The sequence below is a fragment of the Chaetodon auriga genome, chromosome 19 (genome assembly GCF_051107435.1).
Source record: "Chaetodon auriga isolate fChaAug3 chromosome 19, fChaAug3.hap1, whole genome shotgun sequence".
Lineage (NCBI taxonomy): Eukaryota > Metazoa > Chordata > Actinopteri > Chaetodontiformes > Chaetodontidae > Chaetodon > Chaetodon auriga.
Genome location: NC_135092.1, coordinates 22,646,681 through 22,667,971, shown reverse-complemented (window position 1 = coordinate 22,667,971; position 21,291 = coordinate 22,646,681). Strand labels below are relative to the sequence as shown.

General features: G+C 49.5%; 3 protein-coding genes across 3 annotated transcripts; all 3 read right to left on the bottom strand.

The window, feature by feature from the left end:
- Positions 1-1,871: 1,871 nt before the first annotated feature.
- On the bottom strand, positions 1,872-10,026 carry atp6v1b2 (ATPase H+ transporting V1 subunit B2). Its single transcript, XM_076757688.1, has 14 exons — positions 9,768-10,026; positions 9,280-9,335; positions 8,725-8,823; positions 8,373-8,466; positions 8,143-8,220; positions 7,699-7,838; positions 6,995-7,096; positions 6,362-6,459; positions 5,946-6,069; positions 5,704-5,854; positions 5,544-5,626; positions 4,151-4,255; positions 3,927-4,056; positions 1,872-3,576 (listed from the first exon to the last, which is right to left on the bottom strand). Exons 1-14 carry the CDS (start codon positions 9,982-9,984, stop codon positions 3,440-3,442), a joined length of 1,614 nt encoding a protein of 537 aa, XP_076613803.1. The 5' UTR covers positions 9,985-10,026; the 3' UTR covers positions 1,872-3,439.
- A 212-nt stretch (positions 10,027-10,238) lies between these two features.
- Positions 10,239-15,290, bottom strand: dusp11 (dual specificity phosphatase 11 (RNA/RNP complex 1-interacting)). Its single transcript, XM_076758825.1, has 9 exons — positions 14,952-15,290; positions 14,289-14,364; positions 14,077-14,208; positions 12,652-12,775; positions 12,153-12,213; positions 12,032-12,078; positions 11,868-11,943; positions 11,499-11,618; positions 10,239-11,412 (listed from the first exon to the last, which is right to left on the bottom strand). Exons 1-9 carry the CDS (start codon positions 15,053-15,055, stop codon positions 11,010-11,012), a joined length of 1,143 nt encoding a protein of 380 aa, XP_076614940.1. The 5' UTR covers positions 15,056-15,290; the 3' UTR covers positions 10,239-11,009.
- A 1,024-nt stretch (positions 15,291-16,314) lies between these two features.
- casp17 (caspase 17, apoptosis-related cysteine peptidase) lies at positions 16,315-19,829 on the bottom strand. The gene is made up of 4 exons (XM_076758826.1): positions 19,494-19,829; positions 17,854-18,017; positions 17,605-17,731; positions 16,315-17,360 (listed from the first exon to the last, which is right to left on the bottom strand). The coding sequence occupies exons 1-4, from the start codon at positions 19,708-19,710 to the stop codon at positions 17,047-17,049; spliced, it is 822 nt and encodes a 273-aa protein (XP_076614941.1). The 5' UTR covers positions 19,711-19,829; the 3' UTR covers positions 16,315-17,046.
- Between the last annotated feature and the right edge of the window lie 1,462 nt (positions 19,830-21,291).

The window sequence follows — 21,291 nt, the reverse complement described above, 5'->3', positions numbered from 1 at the left end:
TGTATCTGGTGTACTTTAGTCTTCCATAAAGATTCCCTGAGAAAAACAGACTCTGCTCTCTACCAGACGTTTGTGCCTCTTAACCGACTCTGAGTCTCATCTTTAAGTTGAACTTTCATGCGTGACCTGCTGGTATTTTTGGGAAAGCGGTGAGTCATCTGGACTGAATGCAGAGTGAAATTTCTCCACCTTTAATTTGCTCACAGAGCACATGAAAGTCAGACAGACCAACAGCGCCGCCCTGTGGCCACAGGCAGAACTGCATCGTCCTGAGCCGAGCCTGCTCTCTGTTTGTGGACCAATCAAAGCTCACTGTCTGCAGGTAAACTTAACCCCCCCCCCCCCCGTTGAGCTCGTTTCAGAGCTTACCTTCAGCTGTTCAGTGTCTACTTCCTGCGAAGTATCACTAGAGTGTTAAAACCTAAAAACTCTGTGTGGAGTCCATCAATAACTGAGCACATCTCCCAGTTTCTGTGACTGGATATTTTTGCTGAATTTTAGAGTTGTTCCAGTTTTTTCAAAATGTATGAGGAAGAATACAAGAACAGAAAAAAGAATTCATTGATGATGATGGAGGTGAGATTTAAAAACCACAGAAATATTTGGAGGTTTTTTCCTCCATTGATCCTCTGTAAGACGTCATCGTTGGCGTCCTTCTCCTGCTGGGAAGCTCGTAAACGTTTCAGAGTTTTATCATAAATAACAAGAACACAGTATTTATTTGTTGTTTCTATTCAGTATTTTTAATCTGCAGAGTAACTAAAGCTGCTAAATACATGTAGTTCAGTAAAAAGTACATTTCCCTCCAACATGTGGTGGAATACAAGTACAAAGTAAGAGAAAATACTCAGATACAATTGTACTGTGACTATCAACTTTTAATTAGTCACTGAGGGAGAAGGCAGGGATCTGTCCGACACGCTGAGTCCGAGAAAACATGAAGCCATTGCTGCTGTTCAAGGGTGTTTATTGACCCTTTCAGTAAAATCAAACTTCGACCTCACACGATATGCAGATGTAACTGCATCACTGGACCTTTGGATGGTGAACAGCCTTTGCGCTCAACAGACATGTAGGCACCATGCCTCACCCTCACCCTGCAACTAACAAACTGATCCCAGGTCGGTGCAGGTGATATCAATCAAGCAATCACTCTGCCCCAGTGACACTCACAGCCAGCCACACCTCCACATGGACATGCCCACACACCGTGACAAGGTGAGAAAACACATCCCTGCTCCTACAACAGTACTTGAGTATATTTAAGCCATTTTTATTCATTTTGATTAGTCTGAGGATTCATAAAACTAAGTTAGCTAAAGCTAAGCTAGCCAGTATCTAAAGCTAGCCAGTATCTAAAGCTAGCCAGTATCTAAAGCTAGCGTCATTTAGCCACAGCAGCTGTGTATTTAAGTTGTGTTGACGCCGACGCTTTTTGGGCGCCTTCAGTCACAATGCTAACGTTCAGATGTTTACCATGTTCATTATGTTAGTTTAGCATGTTAGCACGCTAACTGTGCTGATTAACACTAAACATAAAGCCCAGCTGAGGCTGATGGGATTGTCTGCAGGTGGTCATAAACCAATCACTGACAGAGACAGATTGACGTGTTGGCCTGACGATGGCGCGAGATGAACAGTCAGAGGTCAGTGAAGTTATCAGAGTTCATCCTGAGGCCAACACCAACGTCATCTCATCTCTGTCATCCAGCTGTGCTGTTGATAAGTGCAGATTTAAGAGTTTAATAAGTTTTAATACTGTAAAAAGGAGCTTTGTCTGTTTCTAATGAACGAGACTGATCAGTAAATATGAACAGCATCAGGACAAACCTGCTGACAGAGGCTGATATTCACCACACGAGGCCAGAGAGGATGAGAGACGGCAGCTTTATTTCACGATCCTCGAGGCACAAACAGGAACATTCAGTGCATGCAGGCTGATTAACATGCAGTCAATGAGGACAACGTGTCCAACGGAGACACGTCAGACACTTCGAGCTGAGCAGAGACACACGGAGCAGTCAGCAGGAGCACAGCCCGAGTTTCAAGAAACCACAACAACATCGAACAGTAAAGGACTGAAGGGACGTTCGTCTGAGCCACAGCTTCCTCACAGCATCATCATCATCGTCATCATCATCATCATCATCGTCATCATCAGCATCATCATCAGCATCATCATCATCATCATCATCATCAGCATCATCATCATCGTCATCATCATCATCATCATCATCAGCATCATCATCAGCATCATCATCATCAGCATCATCATCGTCATCATCGTCATCAGCATCATCATCGTCATCATCATCATCATCATCGTCATCATCAGCATCATCATCGTCATCATCATCATCATCAGCATCATCATCGTCATCATCATCATCATCAGCATCATCATCATCATCGTCATCATCATCATCATCGTCATCATCATCAGCATCATCATCGTCATCATCATCATCATCATCGTCGTCATCGTCATCATCATCAGCATCATCATCGTCATCATCATCGTCATCATCATCATCATCGTCATCATCATCATCATCGTCATCATCATCATCATCATCGTCGTCATCGTCATCATCATCACCATCATCATCGTCATCATCATCGTCATCATCATCATCATCATCAGCATCATCAGCATCATCATCGTCATCATCATCATCATCATCGTCGTCGTCGTTAAATTACTCGTGACTTTCCTCAAAAGTGCATCAAAGCTTGTGTCAGTGCAGAGATCACATTCCTCCCTAAAGGCCTTGAACCTCACGGCGGGACATGACAGCGCGTCAAAGTGTCGCCGTCGTGTGGCGCGGACAAGGACAGGAAGTGTGTGCAGACCCCGCCAAAAGAAAACACTTTAATGAGCGCACACACCTGACATTGAGCTCTGAAGGTTGCCTCAGGTGACTCTGTAGACAGAGTGTTGGCTGAACAGGTGCCTGAACGCCTTCATTTTATTTATTGTTGATTCTCCGGTCATGAGAGAAGCAGCCAGTTAGCTTAGCATGAAGACTGGAAGCGGGGCTAACAGCTAGCCTGACTCTGACCACAGCTCACTAATGAACCTGAACCTGTTTTCCATATTTTGGGACTTTGTATTTATTTGTTAATTTCAGGCATGAAACAATAATTAAAATGTCGTCATCATCATCATCATCATCATCATCATCATCATCATCATCATCGACACACATCAACAACATCGACCTGCACTCTTCACATTCACTCTGTAAACACACACACACACGTCTGAGCGTTTTCCCGGCGGCGGTTGAAGCAGGAGCGGCGTGTCGTCGAGGTCACATGACTCACGAGCGTCGGGACGGTTTCAGCATCACGTGACGGCACAACACGTTACTGTATGTACGCAGCAAGAGCTCGCCGAGACGGATGGAGGCGGCGGCGGAGACAGATGAGCGTTCGCTTAGTGTTTGGCCTCTCGGGGGTAAAAGTCGGCCAGCGTGCTCTGAGGGATCCTCTTCAGCATCTCTTTGGGGAAGATCCTCATGAGCTGCCATCCGATGTCCAGAGTCTCAAACACACTCCTGTTCTCGTAGGCACCTGGACGCACACACACACACACACACACACACACACACACACACACACAGGTGAATATCAACAGATCCAACCGGACACTTTTAAAGAGCTTTTTAAACCACAGAGAATCCAGTTTAACACTAAAAGGAAAATCAGCAAATGTTTTAATATGAAAAACGATGATCAGAATAGTTTCCAGTAGTACTGTAAGTACTGTGCAAGTGTACTTCAGGACAGTACTTTAGTAAATGTACTCAGTTACGTTCCACTGCTGCTGTCTCTTTTTCCAAACATCACCTTCAGTGTCTGGATTAAAACTGCTGCACATTCATCAGTTCTACAGTGTGACTGAGCGATCTGCCCCAGTGCACCTTGGGAGATGAAGTTTTTCTCAAATTTGGCCAGGAACTCCAGATAGAGCAGGTCATCAGCTGTCAGAGCCTCCTCGCCCACCACCGCCTTCATGGCCTGGACGTCCTTCCCTATGGCATAACACGCATACTGCACGCACACACGCACGCACACACGCTCTCAGAACAAGATGAAGGCAGCGAGCATGTGCAGTGTGAAGCAGGAAGTGTGTGCGTGAACTCACCAGCTGGTTGGAGACATCAGAGTGGTCTCTGCGGGTCATCCCCTCGCCGATGGCGGATTTCATGAGACGGGAGAGAGACGGCAGCACGTTGATGGGAGGATAGATCTGAGGAGAGGACGTGATCAATGATCAGTGATCAGTGATCGATGATCAGTGATCAGTGATCGATGATCGATGATCAGTGATCGTGGATCAGTGATCGATGATCGGTGATCGAGGATCAGTGATCAGTGATCAATGATCGATGATCAGTGATCGAGGATCAGTGATCGATGATCGGTGATCGAGGATCAGTGATCAGTGATCGATGATCGATGATCAGTGATCGAGGATCAGTGATCGATGATCGGTGAGAAGGTATCAACAACAATCTCATCATCTCATTTGACACTCGAGCTTGTTGGTTGTTGTTCATGTAAACAGAGCAGAGCGGCAGCGTGTCATGTGACCCAATCAGCTGAAAATAGATCTGAGGCCACCTGAAGGGAATCTGTTATAGGCTGTTGGCAGATGGAGGGCAGGAAGTGATTTTCTGCACAGGAAGCACTACAACACACTCAGGATGCTGATGTTCTGGTCGCTTAGTCGATCAAACCACGAGGAGCTTTTAACGAGCACCAAACGATGTTCGTAACAGTGAAAAATCGAGACATTGGCTGAAAACCAGTGGAAGAAATGTCGGTTAATGGTGGAAATGGTGTCACATTTGTTATTGTGTAGCTATTGTTTTAGATCTATGGTGACAGATTTAAAGTAACAGCTAAAAGCAACACGACAAACACTTAAATCAGCGTTAACGGTTTCACACACGACATCTGAACGTCAAACGTACGCTGTCTTTCTTTGAGACGATCCTGGTCTTTAGCGGCGTTTCAGCGGACCTTTGCGAGCAAACAACCGTAACGTAAACGTCAACATTCAGCAACATTCTGATTTTCTGATTGGACCTTAATTAATCTCATCTAAACCAGCTCAGTAAGAACGTTCCTTCATCTCGTACGTCGCAGTTTTCACTTCCTGCCCTCCGTCTGGATTTGACGTCATGTGACTGCAAACAAAACTTTTCTTCTCAGCACATCTGCATTTATTTAAATCTTTCATTGTCAAGAGATTTGTACGATAAGACGAGGAATAAGTTTTGTTTTTTGGGACGCGGGAAATAAAATGTAGCTTTTTTTCTTTTTACCAATTAATAATCAACAGGTCAGTCAGTTATCAGCAGCCAATCAGTGACCTGACGTGAAGGGACGTCCTGGGTCAGGTCCCAAGTCGAGATCAACAAGTCGACTTTGTGAGTCTGACGTCATCAGACTGATGAATGGTCATGTGACTCCACACCTTTCCGGGACCTTCCACAGTACCTGAAGGGAGCCGTGGCGCTGCTCTTGGTTACCTGTCTGTTGTGAAGCTGTCTGTCCACATAGATTTGTCCCTCCGTGATGTAACCGGTCAGGTCAGGAATAGGATGAGTGATGTCTGCGAGACACGAGAACACACTGTCAGAACGGCGCCGCAGCGTTTAGCATGACGAGCTGGCGGCGGAGGACGAGTACCGTCGTTGGGCATGGTGAGGATGGGGATCTGCGTGATGGAGCCGTTACGTCCCTCCACCCTGCCGGCTCTCTCGTAGATGGTGGCCAAGTCGGTGTACATGTAACCGGGGAAGCCTCGCCGGCCCGGCACCTCCTCTCTGGCTGCAGACACCTGAGACGCACACACAGGTGAGTCAATACACAATTTATTTTCCAATTTCCTGAAGTCATTCCAGAATGAATGCAGCGAAGGCGCGGCTGACCTCCCGGAGAGCCTCTGCGTAGGAGCTCATATCAGTGAGGATGACGAGGACGTGCTTCTCACACTGATAGGCCAGATACTCTGCTGATGTCAGAGCCAAACGAGGCGTGATGATTCGCTCGATGCTGCGAAGAGAAGGACGTTTAGCCTCTTCCTGCCTTCGTCTTTGTTTGACTGCATGTCAACATGTTCCGACGTAAACATCACAAACCCTGATCAACGTCAGCTGATCTGACATGTGACTCCCAAAACTCGCTCATGTGCAAACGCCCTCAGGGCAGTTAAGAAGAAGTGCAGCACATCTGTCCACGGCCTCGTTTCAAGGTGACGATTAACATATTTACAGACACGTTTTTAACTGGAGGCGTGGGCATCAGAGTCTGTTTCCAACAGTCAGAGGTTAAAGATCAGACATACGTGGGGTCGTTGGCGAGGTTGAGGAACAAACACACGTTGTCCATAGAACCGTTCTCCTCGAAGTCCGACTTGAAGAACCTGGCGGTCTCCATGTTGACCTGGTGGAAGAAGAGAAAGCGTGAATCCCTTTGAGGGAGGTGCTGAATGTTCAGTTTTCACGGCTCAGCTCATTCCCGCGGTCACGCCGTCGTCGCGCCGTCGACTCCCCTTCATGAACGTTCTCCTATCCTTCAGTCCGACCTCCATTCTCACGCTTCCTGCTCACGTCTCGATCCCACAGCCAAAGCTTTCATTCAGAAATTCCCACACTTCTGTTTTTATTCATTTAAACTGTATCAATCGTGAAATACGACCAGAATGACATCATGACGTTAGCAGCAGTTAGCAAACCTGCTAGCTCAAAGTTTTTTTCTCCTCTTCATCAAACGAAACAAAGAACGATCCTAAAAGCTAAAGGTGAGGTAAACAGTCTGCTGTGACCATCAGTCAGTCTTCTCTCTCTTCTAGCTGTTTGGGTCTCCTCCACCTCCTGACGGAGATATCTGCTCTTCAGCTGCTAAATGCTCCACCTGCTCCATGCTACACGCTAACTGGTAGCTGGCTAAGCTCGCTCTAGTAATGAGACGTTCTCACCCCCATGGCGGCGAACACGATGGCGAAGTTGTCCTCGCTGTAGTCCATCACGTCTTTGGACTTCTTCACCAAACCTGCCTGCCGACAGATCTGAGCGGCGATCTGACGAGTGAGCATCAGACGAACGTCAGCAGGTACATTTACACAGGTACTGTACAAGCATGAGGTACTTTCTGCTGCTCCTGTACTACATCTCAGAGGGAAATACTGTAGTTTTTACTGCACTGCGTCTCTCTGACAGCTGTAGGTACTAATGGAGACTTTCACACACAAGACATGAAAGGTTTAAAAAATATGTTAGAAATTAAACAGTACAAGTACAGCTGAAACGATTGGTCCATTAATCAGTCAGCTGACTGACAGAAGATCAATGATCACCTGTTGTTTCAATGGTTTCATTGATCTCTGCTGTGGAATCAGCTGATGTTTGATCTTTGAATGTGTTTGTAATAATGTGCAGCTTTGGACTAAACAAAGTATTTGTACAGTGTGGTATCAGTACTTGTACTGCAGTAAAGGGTCTGAATACTTCCTGCACCTCTGATCAACCTCAGAAGTGTTTTATGTTCATTAAATCAGACAAATTAAAGAAAATCAATAAAGTTAATGAATCAAATCTGAGACTCAGCAGAGAGGACAGAACATGACTTCACTCTGTGTGTGTGTGTGTGTGTGTGTGTGTGTGCGTGTGTGTGTGCGTTCACCTCATTGTGTGGCAGCCCTGCAGCAGAGAAGATGGGGATCTTCTGCCCTCTGGCGATGCTGTTCATGCCGTCGATGGCCGAGATGCCGGTCTGGATCATCTCCTCGGGGTAGATCCGACACTGCGGGTTTATTGGCTGACCTGCGATCAGGATCAGAGAGAGGTCACACCTGTGCAGGTGGCACCAGCTGTCAGTCATTGTTCTGTCCTTACTGGACGCCTTCAGGTTGTTGTTCATCTTCTGTTTGTTCTTCACTACATGTTCACACACTGTTTGGTTCCTGTCTGGTGTCATTTGGTGCTTCATAAATAAAACTGAGTTGAATTAAACTTTTTTTCTGAGTACATGTTCATCTCCAGCCCTGCAGTCCGCTCCGTGCAAAGTACTTCAAAACTGAAATGTAGTACTGTAGTAGTAAACGTGGTAAATCCAGCAGGAACATACCCATGATGTCCAGGAAGTCTTCAGCCAGGACTGCTGGTCCTCTGTCGATGGGTTTCCCGGATCCATTAAACACACGACCTGCGCACGCACGCACACACGCACACGCACGCACACACACAAACGCGCGCGCGCGCACACACACACGCACGCACAGGTGAACATGAGTGCAGTAAAGCTGAAGTCGCCTCAGTTTGGACCTGAAGGAGTGTGACGTGTTTACTGCGTCCTACCCAGCATGTCCTCAGAGACGGGCGTCCGTAAGATGTCTCCTGTAAACTCACAGCTGGTCTTCTTGGCGTCGATACCTGAAGTCCCCTCAAACACCTGCAGGGGGCAGCGTGCACAGACAGAACAGGAAGCATCATTAGTGCTGCAGCTACCTGACTTCTGCTGTCAGTCCGGGCGACACAGCTGATCTGAGAGCAGTCTGCAGACGCTCGCTGTCACTGAGCGGAGAGGATCAAACGCACAGGGTTACTGATGGTCGGGCCTCCAGCTCAGCTCAGGTGTGTCATGCTGACCTGGTCAGGTGGATTCATCCTCTGAGATATGAACGTGTGAACAGAGACGACATCAGCGTACCTGCACCACAGCTTTGGAGCCGGTGACCTCCAGCACCTGGCCGCTCCTCCTGGTCCCATCGGGCAGCGTGAGGTGGACGATCTCGGCGTACCTGGGAAACTGAGAGCGAAGCGTTCGTTACAGGAACAGGTGTGATCACCTGCACGTTGGCATCCGGCTGTTATCACAGTCCAGGTATGAGCAACGAGCAACAGGATCCTCACAGGACCCAGGTCTCTGTACCAACAAAGACTGATCAGAGACCAGGACCAGGTGTTCACAGGTAGCAGACCCAGGCTTCGAAACCAGGATCAGGTGTTTAACCAGCAGATCAGAGGGATCGTCCAAAAACCTGATCACAACCACAACATGTCAACACACCGCTGGGTTATCCTGCATCTGTTTAAGGCGACAGGTCAGAGACACGAGTGAACGTCACAGGTGAGCAGACCGCACACAGGTACAGGTACGAGTGGAAAGTCTGAGTTCATGTTTTCCCTCAGGAGGATTGACTGTGATCGTCGGTTCACAAGAAGAAAAGGTGAGTAAAGATGTGAGTCGTGACGTCGTTCTTACCTTCACCTGATCCAGAATCACCAGCGGACCGTTGACTCCGGACACCGTCTTATAGGCTGAGGACGCAGAAAACAGACAGTCAGCAGAGGGCTCACCTGGAGCACAGGTGAGCCTGACCGATAGGCTGACTGACTGATAATCAATAAATCAGTGGGTCATTTCTCGTTGCTCAGTGTGAAGACTAGCTGTTTCTCTTCAGGTTTTTTCTAAAGCCTGCTCATCTCTAATCGTCCTGTCAGCTTCATCTCGGCTCGCAGGTGAAGTCTGACTTCATCCCTCTGAGGCCACGCGTCAAACCACAGATCACAGATCAGCGCGGGGCTGCGAACGCGGAGCATCGCAGCCGGAAAACGACAGAAAACCAGGAAAGATTCCACCGAAAATTTCCATCAACAAACACATAAATGACCAAGAGTCCGTGAAACGTGACATCAGCCTGAAGAAACAGCGAATCTTCACAGCTCATCTCTGCACACACACACACTCACTGAGGCGCGGCTGGGAGATGTAATCCCGCTTCACGGCCATCACGTGCTCCCGGGAGGCGGCGGCGGCGGCCGGCGCGGCGGCCGGGCCTCTGCTCCCGCTGACGGCCGAGGACAGCTCGCTCATGGCCCCGTTCACCATCCCTCTGAGCGCCTTCATCGCCATGTTTCCACCTGCAGCAGCCGCAGCGCCGTCCGAGTCGTGACAGACTCCGCGCATGCGCAGTGCTCACACCTGCATGATGGGGACGCTCGATCATCGAATGCGCTGAAAACCCAAAGAAACGTGATGAAGCTCCTACAGGCAGAAAGTACGTGGAGGATTTCTACAGGTGGAGTGGAAGTGACGTCATCGACGTTTAAATGTGATGAGTTGATACTAAAGAGCAGGAGGAGTCTCTGAGGCGTCTGTCAGTCACACAGGACAGAAGAGACAACGAGTCTCAGCTCTACGGAGTCTGGACACGGACTGAGGAGACACTGAGACACTGAGGAGACACTGAGACACTCACAGAAGACACCAAGACACAAGACCTGCAGACAAACAGACGAGTCTGAAGAGCATGAATTCAAAGATTTATTAAATCTGTACAGACGAGTGAAACCTGAGACATGATCACATGAGACACACACACACACATTAAAACCAGTAAACCCAGTCTGACAGCGGCGCTCTGACAGCTGGTGAGGGATCACGTCCCAGTCGATGTGAGTTCAGGGTGAAACTAACAGTTATCTTCATTATTGATTAGTCAGCCACTTATTTCCTCCATCGATCGATTACACGTCAGAAACTTCCCAGAATCCTCGGCGACGCCTTCAAAGAAGAGCAGAACATCTTCACATGGAGGAGCTCGATCGACCATCAGAGGAGCTGCAGACGTTTGTCCATCGATCGACTGATCGACGGATCAACTGATCGACAGATCAACTGATCGACTGATCAACGGATCGTTTGAGCCTCAGCTCTGAAACTCGATGAATCGTTGGATTTCCTTCCGTCGTGACGATGAATCTTTGATCCGTCAGACGTTCAAATGTTGCTTCGGTCTCAGATTTTCATTTTTCAACAACTAATCACCAGATAATCAATAATGGGAATAATCATCAGCTTCAGTGTGAACCTGCAGCTCTGATCTAAGGTCAGTTTAAAGGCCCGCGATCAGCTGACCCTCTGTCACATTCAGACCTTCAGACCTTCAGACCTTCGGACCTGGACCTGGACCTGGTCTCGTAGCTGCTGACTCAGCGTCTGTGCGTGAACCTGTGCTGATGTCTCGTGCTGGGACGGGACCACTCGTCCTCAGGCCCGTCGTGGCCGTTGGACTCGCTGGTCCAGCGTGTGGAGTAGCGAGGGAGGGGTGGAGGAAGAGGAAGAAGAGGAGGAGGAAGAGGAGGTCTCCGTCTGTCCTCCTGCCAGCGGGGGGGCAGACTCCACGCCGGCTCCGTTGGAGGATACCTGCCCCGGCTGTCCTCTGTGTGGGGGGGTCTCCTCCACTGACTGTCGGGGTGAGGGGGGGTCCAGCGGTACGGGTGGTGCCGGGGGGGGCAGAGCAGAGGCGGAGGCGGTAACGGCGGACTGGGAAGAAGGCCGTCGGGCGGATGGTGGTGATACGAGCGGTGGTTTATTCCTCTGGGGGGGGGCGATCTGAAACAAAGACAGGAAGTTAGAGCAGACAGAACCTGGAGGTAAACGGCGAGAACGCGTCCGTTCACGGTCGCTGCTCCTCTGACCTGCGGTGCCAGGAGTCGCTGAAGGGAGGTCGTCCCGCCTCCCTGCCCTCACAGTCCGACGGCCGCCGAGCTGCGAGCCCTCTCATTGGCTCCTGCTCAGACTCCTCCATCCCCTCGTTACTGGTGTCACACATCAAGGACGAACAAACATCACAGTCAGACAGAAGCAGCGAATGATCCCATCATGCTTTGCATGGAGACAGGAAGTAAAATGTTCATTAACTCTTTTGTTTCCATTTTGTCACATTAGCATCATTAGCAGTGAATTAGCGGTTAGCAGCTGCTGTTAGCAGGTGGATGAAGAGGCGAGCGCTGAATGACTTTCACTGAAGACTCTGCAGCTTCGGTCACACCTGGCGCTCCGCTCACCTCCTCTTGGGTCCTCGCTGCAGGTCGTCCAGGTAGTTCTGCCTCTCGATGGCGTGGCCCCGCGACGAGCTGAACACTGACAACAAAACATTTCAGCCGCTTTACTTTCATTCAGCAACGAGCCGGAAACACGTGGAAATGAGAGGCGACGGCGTCGGACTCACGCTCTACGGCCTCTTCAGGGTCCATCCCATCAACGTCTATGAGATACCTGCAGGTCACACACAGCTGTTCAGCACCGCCCACACCTGTCCCAGCATCCTGCAGGCTTCACTCTGTACTCACCTGCAGATCAGGTAGCCGGTGCGATTCAGGCCGTGAGTGCAGTGGACTCCGATCAGCTTGTCTGGAAGGACAGTTCATGGACACATCAGAGTTTGAACGTGAGCCGACGGAGACGAACCAGAACGAAAAGGGTCAAAACTCCTAAACAAACCACACCTGAACCTTCAGACTGAACACAGACGCCGACCAGCTGCAGCTCACATCGTCTTCCTCACTCATCATATGATGAAGCAAGAGACCTGATACCAAGTTAGAACCTAATAAAGGTAATCGTCTGATTGAACATCAGAGGTTTCTCAGCCCTGAGTGCCGTCTGCAGGCTGCAGGCTGCACACAGCTCCTGCATGAAGCCGGAAAGGCGAAACTCAGGGCAAAAAAAGCCCTCGAGGCCGCTGCTCACCGAGACACGTCTGAAGGCGCCGCAGACGAGCGAGCGAACGAACACGACTAACGGGACAGAAGCCACGCCTCCTCCTGACGGGCAGCGGAGGATTCTCACCGTTGTCGCCGTTTTCTCGTAGAAACCTTCGTACGGCGCGTTTGAAGCTCAGGATCGTGTCGTCACCGGGAACCTCGTGACCAGCCGTGAAGATCTTCACGAACAGAAGAGAGTCCGGGACGTCCTGCACGCACGCACACACACACACACACACGCACACACACACGCACACACACACACACACACGCACACGCACACGCACACACACACACAGACATATAATATAAACTAAGATATGCACTGTGAGTGAGTGAGTGAGTGAGTGAGCGAGCGAGCGAGCGTGCGTGCGTGAGTGAGTGAGTGAGTGAGTGTGTGAGTGAGTGAGTGAGTGAGTGAGTGAGTGAGTGTGTGTGTGTGTGTGTGAGTGTGTGTGTGTGTGTGTGTGAGTGTGTGTGTGTGAGTGAGCGAGCGAGCGAGCGAGCGAGCGAGCGTGCGTGCGTGCGTGCGTGCGTGAGTGCGTGCGTGCGTGCGTGCGTGCGTGCGTGCGTTCGAGCACACACACACACAGGCAGTGTGTGTGTGAGTGAGTGAGTGAGTGAGTGAGTGAGTGAGTGAGTGAGTGAGCGAGCGAGCGTGCGTGCGTGCGTGCGTGAGTGCGTGCGTGAGTGAGTGCGTGAGTGCGTGTGTGAGTGAGTGAGTGAGTGTGTGTGTGTGTGTGTGAGTGAGTGAGCGAGCGAGCGAGCGTGCGTGCGTGCGTGCGTGCGTGAGTGAGTGAGTGTGTGTGTGTGTGTGCGTGCGTGTGAGCGAGCACACACACACAGGCAGTGTGTGTGTGTGTGTGTGAGTGAGTGAGTGAGTGAGTGAGTGTGTGTGTGTGTGTGTGTGAGTGTGTGTGTGTGTGTGTGTGAGTGAGTGAGTGAGTGAGTGAGTGAGTGTGTGTGTGTGAGTGAGTGAGTGTGAGTGAGTGTGTGTGTGAGTGTGTGTGTGTGAGTGAGTGAGTGAGTGAGTGAGTGAGTGAGTGTGTGTGTGTGTGTGTGCGTGCGTGCGTGCGTGCGTGCGTGCGTGAGTGAGTGAGTGAGTGTGTGTGTGCGTGCGAGCGAGCACACACACACAGGCAGTGTGTGTGTGTGTGAGTGAGTGAGTGAGTGAGTGAGTGAGTGTGTGTGTGTGTGTGTGAGTGTGTGTGTGTGTGTGTGTGAGTGAGTGAGTGAGTGAGTGAGTGAGTGTGTGTGTGTGAGTGAGTGAGTGTGAGTGAGTGTGTGTGTGAGTGTGTGTGTGTGAGTGAGTGAGTGAGTGAGTGAGTGAGTGAGTGTGAGTGAGTGTGTGTGTGAGTGTGTGTGTGTGAGTGAGTGAGTGAGTGAGTGTGAGTGTGTGTGTGTGAGTGAGTGAGTGAGTGTGTGTGTGAGTGAGTGAGTGAGTGAGTGAGTGAGTGAGTGTGTGTGTGTGCGTGCGTGCGTGCGTGCGTGCGTGTGTGCGCCTGTCTACCTGCAGCCTGTAGTAGCGTGTGGTGAAGGTCAGGTCGATGATCAAACCCAGCTCTTGGCGTTCTTTGTGCAAAGCGTCCAGCAGCTCCCAGAACCCGAAGACGTCCGAGCGCGGAAGCTTCCGGTTCAAAGACTAAAGAACACACAGACTCTGATCAGCGGCCTCGACCTCAACACAACAAGTGACGGACAGGCGTCAATCAAAGCACCGACCTCCTTCAGAGGCACTTTGAAGGCGACGAATCGCGTCCCGTCGAGTCGTTTCCCCACAGCTGTGTAGTCGAGCCACCTGACGAGGAAGAACACGTTTCAAATGTATGAGCTCACACTGAACACACACTCACCGCAGACACGTGGATTCATCCGCCGCTGAAAATAGTCCCCATGACACCGTCATCATCAGTGAGGACCAATGGGCTTTGAGCTGAGAGCCGACAGGAAGTACTGAGAGACATTGTTGGTCTGAGTCTGAGAAACTGGAGCTGTTTGATCTGTGATAGAGCCGATCGATACATGATCAATACTGTCCTCAGTGTCCATCAGCTCATCACGGAACGTTTGAGGTTTTTAAATGTGAAACGTCCCAAAACACCAAAGACAAAACTGTTAAATACATCAACCAACACATGATCAGCTCTCAGGTATCGATCCGGTGTCACCATCAAACATTTCTGGGCTTTGAACACTTGATGGATCATTATTGATCAGCCATGAGTCTGCTCCCTGATAAACCCGATAATCAATCAATCAATCAATAATCAGTATCACGATGCCCGGCCACTGAACACGACACCCCCCCGGTGAAGCAGCGAGCTCTGCGCCTGTTAGCGAGGCTCTCGTGACTGTAACAGGTGAAAGGTGTCGGTTCCGGCTCACCTGTCCGGTACGCCGTTCTTCTTGCTCTGTCGGGACATCTTTAAAACGCTGCTCGGCCGCTGCTTCTTTCCAACGAACCCAACAAACCTTGAAAGGCTGAACATGAAGTTTCCACGTGTGTCTCAGAGCACGTCGCCTGTTTTCAGCCGAGTTTCGACCTGCGAACAAAGTTCCTGCGTCACAGAATCTGACAGACGCAACCGGAAGTGTCTGTGCTGCTTTAAAGGCGGTTAAATGTCTTCATTCAGCCGCTTCCACAGTAAAAAAAAACAAAAACATTTAGACCACAAACAAGGCGCGGCTGTTTGCCGCCGACTGGAGTCGCATGTTGATGACGTCAGTTCTAGCGTCAGCCTGTGGACTCATCTGACTGCGTCCCGCATAGCTGCCACCTGCTGGCCGCCGTGGAAATAACACCTTAGATTCTTCTCACCTGTGCAAACCTTTTGGTGCAGCGGAGGAAAGTAACGAAGTACATTTACTCAAGTACCTTTATTCAGTACATTTACTCAGTACATTTACTCAAGTACCTTTATTCAGTACATTTACTCAGTACATTTACTCAAGTACCTTTATTCAGTACATTTACTCAGTACATTTACTCAAGTCCCGGACTTCAATCAGTTTTATGCTGATCCAACAGACGCTGTGAACATCAAAAACAGATGGTGAGAGTTTGCTGATCCTTTCTGACACGATCTGATTTCAGCAGTCTTCAGTTTATTCTCTGTGTTTTGATTGTTTGAGGTATTAAACTACTACATGTATATTTTTATGTGATACCAAACACTTGGTAGGACACACTTTCACTTTTGTTCATTCTGTTTTACAGTAAATCATGAAATCACAGACGTTCCTCTGCTTTAATTTATTTCATTGTATTCATGTTGTCATGCGGCGGAGCAGCAGCCACAGACGGCTCAGCTCTTCCAGGAGCGAGAAAAAGGAAAAGGGGTTTCTGGGTAACTCCAGTGACCTTGAGGGAGCAAAGGAAGACGTCAGGTGACGTCCAGTGTGGAAAACCTCGTATGTGTTGTGACTTAATGTTTGAGTGAAGGACAATATGACGTCATAAACACACATTTATTCTGGAGTCTGCACAACGTCAACTGAAATAATGACAGTCTTTAAAGGGGACACGGGGACACGGGGCCCCTGTGGCCCCCTGTGGCCCCCTGTGGCCCCTGTGCCAGAGAGTAAAGCCTTATCTTATCTTCTAAAAACAGGAAGTAGAAGGTAGCGAACATGTGACCATGCTCCTCCTTTGACTTCCAGTAAGTTCAGCCTCTTGAAGTCATCAGTCAGCAGGTGAGACAGTAAAGCAGCAGTGAAGTGGGTTTGTGTTGCAGGAGGTCATGTGACTTTCTCCGCTGTCATATCACCAGTGTTTCAGATAACAGGTGTGACTGATCCACTTTCGGTTTTCATCATTCCTGGAATGAACTCATGACTCTTGCAGCAGACAGACTGAAGTATTTCACCTCATTGTCTCGACTTCCTGCTGCGTTCCAGCAGCCGTGATGAAGATGTTTGCTCAGACTGTCAGACAGGTGATGGACGTCTATTGACTGAGGCCTTTCTGGACTGATCAGTTCTATGTTCCTTCCTCCAGTTACACCTTTGCGTAGGCGTAGCTCTTTTCTGATGGAGGTGTTTCTGGGTGCAGCGAGCGCGTTGTGCTGCTTCAGGAAAAGACAAAGTTAAAACATTTTTTAATAACATACAAATAAATCAATGAATGAAAGGTCAGGGTGGAGGATTCAGAGGTGACGGAGCAGCAGAGTCTGGTTTGTCCTGTCTGGGCTCCTGTAGAAACACGGCGGGCTGTGGATGTAAAGAGCTCCTTCTAAAGGGTCCAGGTGGGTGAACACTCATTAAATGTGACTGAACGCTCAGCAGATCCCTGAAATCCTCCACGCTGACCTCCACACGAAGCTTCACGACGATCTGCAGCAGAACGTTTCTTCATCACGTCTTTGGATTTTCCTCAGGAAGTCGAACAAACAGGTTTCTCTGCAGCGTCTGACGGCTTCGGTCCTCTCGTCCGTCCACATTCCTCCTGATAATTATTGTTTTTGTGACGCAGTCATGAGCTCTAACTGATTGATGGCGTCCGTGATCTGGTGCTGTCGGCGCGGAGCAGCGACGTGGCCGAGAGCCCCGCGGCCCCGCCGTCTTTCCCGGGCTCGGCGAACGGGAACACCTCCCTGGTCATTCGCGTCAGGAGACACGGCATCTCCTTCTTTCCGCCCAGCAGACGACCTTTGGCCTGGAAGGTGTAGGCCACTCTGTGCGAGAGGCGGGTCATCAGGCGGGTCAGCTCCAGGTTACGGTTTCCTTCTTCGTTCAACAACGAGCAGAAGGTCTGGAGGAAGACGGACCCGAGGGGGTGCATGAAGGCTCCGTAACCTGAGGGGAGGGGCAGGGATTAAACACAAGACGCTGATTGGTTCTGTCCATCCATCAGACAGTTATTAATATAGTCTGACTGCTTTCGCCTCAGAGCTTTACTGAAACCACCTCCAGCACCTGAAGGTGGAGGTCTCTTCCTCCACCTGCTCCTGTACGTTTGGCATGTTTACTTCATAAACTGGCCAAAGTTTCTCTTTGAACGTCAGTGAACAGAAGAAGAAACAGTGACGCAGGTGTTTACCTGGCGGCGTGGCGTACATCACAGCTGTGTCCACGGGGACAGACAGATGCTGCGAGACGCTGCTCTCTGTGATGTCAGCAGCTGAGTCCACCTCCACGCCATTGTCCAGACCATGTCCCCGACACGCCTGCAGACACACACACAGTGCAGGACTTGAGCAAATGTACGTGGAGACTCCACAAGTCTGTGTGTGTGTGTGTGTGTGTGTGTGTGTGTGTGTGTGTGTGTGTGTGTGTGTGTCCTGCTGACCTGTATGAGGAACACTTTGGCCTTCTTCTCCATGTATTCGTTGTCAAAACACGTGAAGATCCGGGACAGTAGGACAGGTTTCCCATCAGCTCCGAACACACAGCCGTCCTCCCCGTGAGACGACAGGACGGCCAGGAAACAGTCCTTCACAGGCCGCCGGCTCTCTGCGGGACACGCACACACACACACGCTCAGTTAATGACAGCCTTCAGTCTTCATTAGTCACTGAGCAGATGGTACATGTCGTTCAGCACGACAGGTGTGCAAACACACCTGTTTGTTCCACAACCATTAAAGTATTCAGGTGAGACGACAGTCAGTCTGAAGAGTGTTTACTCATGAAGCCTCAGGCGCTCTGACAGCTCCTGCTAACTCTCATGCTAACACAGCTCATGTTAAATCAGCTCATGCTAACACAGCTCATGCTAACACAGCTCATGCTAACACTTCTTTGCAGTCCTTTCAGTTTGTTTCACTTTCTGTCAAAGATGTCTGAAGGTCAACGACGATGTGACTCCATCAGAATCAATTACGTGACCTGAGAGTCAGTCAGTCAGTGTGACGGTTCCACAGTTTTATGTTCGTGATAAGCAGCCATAAAACTCTGCATGAACTTTGTTTGATGTGTGTGTGCGTGCGTGTGTGTGTGTGTGTGTGTGTGTGTGTGTCCTGATACACAGTAGCACACACAGTCCGTCTTCTTATTCCAAAGATAAAGACAGAACGTCAGTGAAGACAAAAAGGTCCCAGAAACCTAAAACGTGATGTGGATCAAAGGAAGAACCGGAGTCCAGGTTCACTGACAGGAGGGTTTAGTGGTCTTTGAGGAGGTTCTGGAGCTCATTCAGGAGGTTTTTGAGGTCTTTTTTGTAACTGAGACAAATGAGACTGAATGGATTTATTAGGAGGTTCCAATGGTCAGTGAGGAGGTTCTACAGTATTTTAGGAGTTTTGATGTCCTAAACAGGTCAGAGGAGTCTATGAGGAGGAGGTTCTAGAGGTCTTTTAGAACGTTCCAGGGGAGGTTTTAGTTGTTCCTGATGAAGTTCTAGGGTAGTCTAGGAGTTTTGATGGCTGTTGAAGATGTTCTGTTGTGGTCAGGCAGGACGTTCTGTTTGTAATGTAGGAGATCTTAGTGGTTTTAGACTGAGCAGGTTCTATAGGACGTTCAGAGGTTTAATGAGAGGGTTCAAAGGATCCTTTAGAGGATTTTAGGGGTTCTGTAGGTGGTTAAACACCAATGGAAGTGTGTTCTTCATCATCCCTCCGGAGTTCAACACACTTGGAGAACCTCTGATGAGGAGCACTGCAGCCGTTCTGCAGGTTCATGGTGGAACAACAGCCTACCCAACACGACACTCATCAGGACCACTTGGATGAAAAACATGAAGCCCTGAATGAGTGTTCTTACGTCACAACATGTCCAGGATCAGTGTTCAGCACATTAACTCCACGCTCAGACCACGTCCACTCATTTCTTATCTGTCATCGTTACATAAGAGCCCTGGAGCTCAGGAGAAGCAGCAGCTAAAGCAGAAGAAGGAGGTCCAGTAACACGATGAATGCAGTTAGACATGGTACTTCCTCTGTGTATTTCTGTGTACACGCAGTACAGCAGCGGTGTGTGTGTGGTCACGTACCTTTCAGGAACAGCTCATAGATTTCGTCGCTGCTCAGGTCGGTGTGGACGTCCACCTTGAAGCCCAGTTTGCTGAGGGTGCGGTGGAGGTTCTTGGTGTCCGCCCTGACTCCAGGTCTCCTCGTGAGATTCACGCCGTGGTCAAAGTGTGAGACGGACAGCAGCACGGCCCTGTTTCCGTCCCTGCTGTGGTCCGTCAGTCCCGTCCTATGAGGCATTCTTCTTCTTCTTCTTCTTCTTCTTGTGACTCTGCTGCTCGCTCTGCGGAGGATCGAGCTGATGCTTCTCTGGATGTGTCTCCGTCTCTGCACACAGTTACATACACACCTTCAGTCACACCTGTGTTACCATATATGGGCTGTCACACGCACTCATGACACACAGCATTATGCAATGCTGTAGTTTTCCTGTGTGTGTTGGGAAACACACACGCAATCCCTGAGCCCGTCCTCCTCAGGTGTGCTTTCCAGAAAAAAACCTCAGGTGTGTTTCCCTGAAGTGCATCAGACAGACAGAAAACTCCAGACATCTTTAACACAGAATCCTTGTGCAGCCGTGAGTTCAAGCATGAGGAGACCTGCAGCGCTTTGTTCACCCCCACCTGAACTCCACCCTCAGCAGGCCCGCACAGGTCTGCACCTGCAAGCCTTAATGGGTTCATCGGCCGATGCAGCCGACGAGAAAAGACAGAAATCCCTCGGTACATTTCCATTTGGTGTGAGTCTGTGTGGTCATCCAGGTGCATTGAAGCAGATTAACGAGAACCAAAATAATTAGGATTCACATTCTGTGAGCTCAAACAGTGAGATCCTGCATGAGTCACAGTAACCTGAGGAGATCATCTCTGCTGGAGAACGTCTTGTTTGTACAGTATCTCTGTACCTGAGGAAAGCAGCAGAACTGTAAATACTTTAACATCTAAAGTACAAATACTTCAACACTGACGATGTTTCTCGTGTCAGAAACGATTCGTTCTTGAACCTCAGCTGAAGTGAAAGTGGATCATGAGACCAGTTACTTAAAACAAAACTCATCCCACGACACGAGAGCAGAAATATGAATCATCTTCAGACTCAACGCTCTCGTCTGCGTTGCATAAGAAGCCGCTGACTGACGGGTTCAAAGGCCGAGCTCAGACTCTCAGGATCATATCAGCACGATTAACGCTTATCTGCAGCGCTGGACCAGGAACTCAGAGCCTTTACTTCAGTAGAAGTACCTCCACAGTGTAAAAATACAAATGAAACATCCTACTTGAGTAAAAGTACATGAGTACAAACATCAGTGTACTATGGAGTAAAAGTACTCGCTGTGCAGACTGGAAGTGAGGAAGCTTCGAGGTTTTTTATCTGACTCCAGATAGTTTGTACACACTGCTTATCTTTAGGGCGACAGGAAACCTTCCTGCGGTTTGTTGCTTGTTGTTCTTGTAGTACATGATGGAGGAGTCTTGGAGGATACCTCTTGTACTTTTACCTTCTTACCAGCTCGATTAATCTCTGAACTCCTGCTGATAAAACTAACTGCTGCACCGTGAAGCTCGTCGCTGCTCCTTCAGGAGACGCGTGGAGGCTGTTCAGGAGCTCATCGGTGCTCCTTCAACAGCTAACGAACACGTTTGCTCCTCAGATCAGACGAAGATTCACTGACCACCCGTCTAATGACGCCGTGCGTTGTACAATCAGAGACAGAGCGCGGCTCCACAGGTCAAAGGTCAGGCTGCGGTCCTCTGGGTGTGTCCAGGGTCACTTGACGTCTGTCTGAGACTCCCTCTCTGGAGTATTAGAGGAGCAAACAGA